The sequence below is a fragment of the Olea europaea genome, unplaced genomic scaffold, assembly GCF_002742605.1.
Source record: "Olea europaea var. sylvestris unplaced genomic scaffold, O_europaea_v1 scaffold405, whole genome shotgun sequence".
NCBI classification, from domain to species: domain Eukaryota; kingdom Viridiplantae; phylum Streptophyta; class Magnoliopsida; order Lamiales; family Oleaceae; genus Olea; species Olea europaea.
Window position 1 is genome coordinate 174,912 of NW_019260152.1, and position 3,748 is coordinate 178,659.

The 3,748-nt window shown below is 32.3% G+C and overlaps 1 protein-coding gene across 1 annotated transcript; it reads right to left on the reverse strand.

The window, feature by feature from the left end:
* Nucleotides 1-1,384: 1,384 nt before the first annotated feature.
* LOC111387483 (GATA transcription factor 21-like) lies at nucleotides 1,385-3,136 on the reverse strand. The gene is made up of 3 exons (XM_023012037.1): nucleotides 2,699-3,136; nucleotides 2,132-2,500; nucleotides 1,385-1,907 (listed from the first exon to the last, which is right to left on the reverse strand). Exons 1-3 carry the CDS (start codon nucleotides 2,897-2,899, stop codon nucleotides 1,566-1,568), a joined length of 912 nt encoding a protein of 303 aa, XP_022867805.1. The 5' UTR covers nucleotides 2,900-3,136; the 3' UTR covers nucleotides 1,385-1,565.
* Nucleotides 3,137-3,748: the final 612 nt, after the last annotated feature.

Here is a 3,748-nt window from a genome sequence, read left to right on the forward strand (position 1 = left end):
GTAGCAAACGTAATTCTGCTACCCTTATGTAAGTAAAATTACAAATATTTATGATGCGTAAATGTATCTAGAAAAGATCCAGTTATCTAGCTGTTTCTTTTTCAATTTTTTTCCCCAATCAAGACAACCATGACTGATGTACTAGACGTCCAGGCTGACCGCATAATAATAACAAGATAAAAGGCTTTATAATGTCAACTCGTTTTCTGGCAAAATATATGTGGAGAAAGACCGCAGAATACCAATGCAAATATGCCCGTTTTAGTTTTTTGTAAATGGTCACTTTTTTGGAAATTAGCAAAAGGTTAAGTCTCTGTATGAGCCTATTTTAATTTTTTTTTTTAAAATTCATTTTCAAACAAATATTTTTTAAAAAAATAATTTTGCACATAAATTCAATACAACTTTTTAAACATGCATTCGCAAAAAATCACTTGTATAAAATTTAACTCTAAAAATGGAGTTCTAACTGGGGGGCTAAATATATTCAAATTAGATTTTTTAATGACTTTAAAAGGTTCATAATTTTTACTCATTATCAACAAAAAAGAGTATAATTGCATTTAAATATAAAAGTAGTTGTCATTTTTCCCCTCTCCAAACAGAGGGTAACACACAAAAACCTCATATTGTTAGCCTGAAAATCATCTTTTAAAATATAAATCCTAGCATTATGTATGCCAATGTTTGGTTTATTTTTTAGTTGATTTTGACAAATGTATGATTGAAAATTTGATGAAAGTTGTAGGTTCCATGAAATGTTTAATTAAAATTAATTTTAGATTTTGACATAAAATTTTATTATTTCTTTAATTAAACCAAACAGGCGTATAAACAATAGATAAAACTGCAGCAATTATATCATGCATATTGCCAAGTATTTATCATTTCTTCTGTTGAAACTGTCTCTCTTCAGTGAAAGAATTAAGAAATTTTGATTCATATTTTTCTTATTCCATATATGTCCCATTGTTCTAATCAATCTTAGCCATAAGAAAGTTTTATTCTGAGCTATCCTAATTGCTTTAAGAAGATCTTTCATTTAGATATTATTGATTTCAGTGACTCTATAGAAGCCCTTGAATACAAATCCAAGTTTAAAGGAGGAGAGAAAGGAGCCCTTGATGTGTAACACATACTTATATTAGTTTTTTCAGTTAAAGAACTTTAACGAATTATCAACTTTAGTGAAAAAGCTTGAATTTGTTAAGGAAATGAATGTAACCTTTATATATTCAACAAAAATGAAAAAAGATTTTAAGTTTGTTGTGCATATGACAAAAAATTGTAAGGGACCAAATAGATAAGGAAGAAAAAATTGTTTTAGTAAATTAATTGGGTTCAACACCATTAGCTGATGGATATTGAGCAAGAGATCCAAGTTATCAACTTGTCCAAATCCATCAAAAGGTTTACAAGATCGCCACACAAATTTATTATGCTTTTCTCATTAAATTATGACAATATAATCTCACTCATTCTCAATCATTTGCGCTTCTAATACTAATTAATCATAGTACTTCTAGCTAAATCAAGAAAACACACCCATTTTTGTAGAAATTGAATCAACCATGGACAAGACCAGAAGATAAAGCCATTAGCAGGATCGCAGCGTCTTTCTCATCTTGTGGAAATACTCGATTTAAGGCCAAATTCTTACTCAAATTTATCAAGAAATCTTCTAGGCCGAGTTTCTTCGTATCATTGGATGGTCCAGAAGTAATTTTGCAACGCTTCTTGAGTTGTGTAGCATGTCCACTTTTGCTAGTCTTGTCTTTATGGTGCACCTTGATCTTCATTGGCGATAGTTTAGTCGTAATGGCTGTCCCATTAGCATCAGCAGCAGCTGCTGCAGCCATTGCTTGCCTCGCCTTTCTTTGCCTAATTCCACAGGCGTTGCAAAGAGACTACAAATAGATAAGAAAAACAGACAAATTAGTGATTAAAATTTAGAAAATTAATAAGAAATATTTGTTTTAGAAGACGAAAATAATGTCACTCTACAGTCAAATGATACTCGATATATAGCTCATTGAACAAAATTTCAGTTAAATTTGTCTATGTAATATTGTCAAATACAATGTAATCTAACTTTCCAAACATGGAATTAGAAATTCGAATAAATTTTTACCTTAGGGCCTTTGGGACCACTTCTCCAAAGGGGGGTCTTGGTTGTGTTACAATCAGTACAAACCCTAATAGGGCTATTATTATTTGAAATACTGTTGCTGCTTAAATCAGTTTCCAAAGATGAGGATGGCTGCTTCTGATGATTTTCATACTTTTCTGTACCACCACTAGTTATTTTTAGACCAGCATGATCCGAATTCTTCATCTTGTGCATCAATCTCATCTTCGACGACATCCACTTAACTGGATTATTATTATTCTCCAATACACTTTCAGATGGATCTAGTTTCTTCCACAGAGTTAATTTAAGACCACTGTCAACTTTATTCTCAACATCGTATGATCCACCGCCATAGGCGTAACTAAAATCCTGCAATCAAAGTAACAAAAGCATTCAAGGGATCATTAGTACAATAAGGTTAGATAATTGTGTACTCAATAAAACCATAAGCATAACTTTCATCCCGTGATCGAATTAACAAAAACGATCCAAGGGATCATTAGTATGACTAGATAATTTACAACTTAATGGAGGGGAAAAAACAAAAACAAACAAACAACTATGCACCTCTTGATGCTGCTGAGGCTGGTATAATTCATGGCGATAGTATTTCGCGTAATCTTGAGTCGAATTGAAGAAATAATGGCATGAGTGTGAAGATGATGAAGCAATATGATGGTTCACACCAAATTGCGGAGGATTTTGATCATCGAGTTCTTCGTTTGGCTCAAGAACAAAAGGTGATGAGTTCAGGTTAATTGGATTCATTTAGACTGATTTTTTTTTCGTGAGGTGGGGGTGGGACAGAAAGACTAAATGAACAATTTTTCTTGATTATAGGATCCAATGGAAGAATTATAGGTCTGAGATTGAGGAGTGGAGAGGGAAGTGTACAGAAACTGGTAATGTGTGTAAAATGGCCTAAGGAGCAGAGATCAAAAGGTTCTTTAAAAGGGAAATGAGGGAGGGAGGAAGAGAGGAGGCGGGCCTAGACATTCACGTGACTTCATGACAGCCAAGCAAAGAACTTATAAATGACAAATCAAAAGGAAGGAGCAGAATACTACCACACGACCATAGGACAGAACCCTATCTCTAAAAGTTTCCATCTTAACAAATTCTAGCGTCATGTTTAGAAACGTTAACTCGACTGACACTACTAAAAAACATGACTTCAGGCATAAATTTTTCATTCCTGAGACCTCGATATCCGTTGTTATTACTCTTTACCAACGGAATATTTGCAACCACAAATCTGTTGCTAATTTGAGGATCGCTGATAGTTACCAACGGATTCTGCCGTAGGTAAAAAATAAACATTTTACCAATAAATTTTCCGTTGGTAAAGTGTGAATCTTTTACCAACAAAATTTTCGTTGGTAAAAATCTTAACCAATACCAACCAACTTTCTGTTGATAAATGTCTACCATTACAATTGGTAAAAATCAATATTGTAAATAGCCATATAGGTGTGAGCCATGATAAAAATAAAAAAATAAAAAAAATTATTTATTTTTTATTATTGTTGTTATTATTTATTTAATAATTTTAATTTTTTTAACTTTTAGCCAACCGAATTCAAAGGCCAAAATATTGTTTAACCACTTATTAGACCA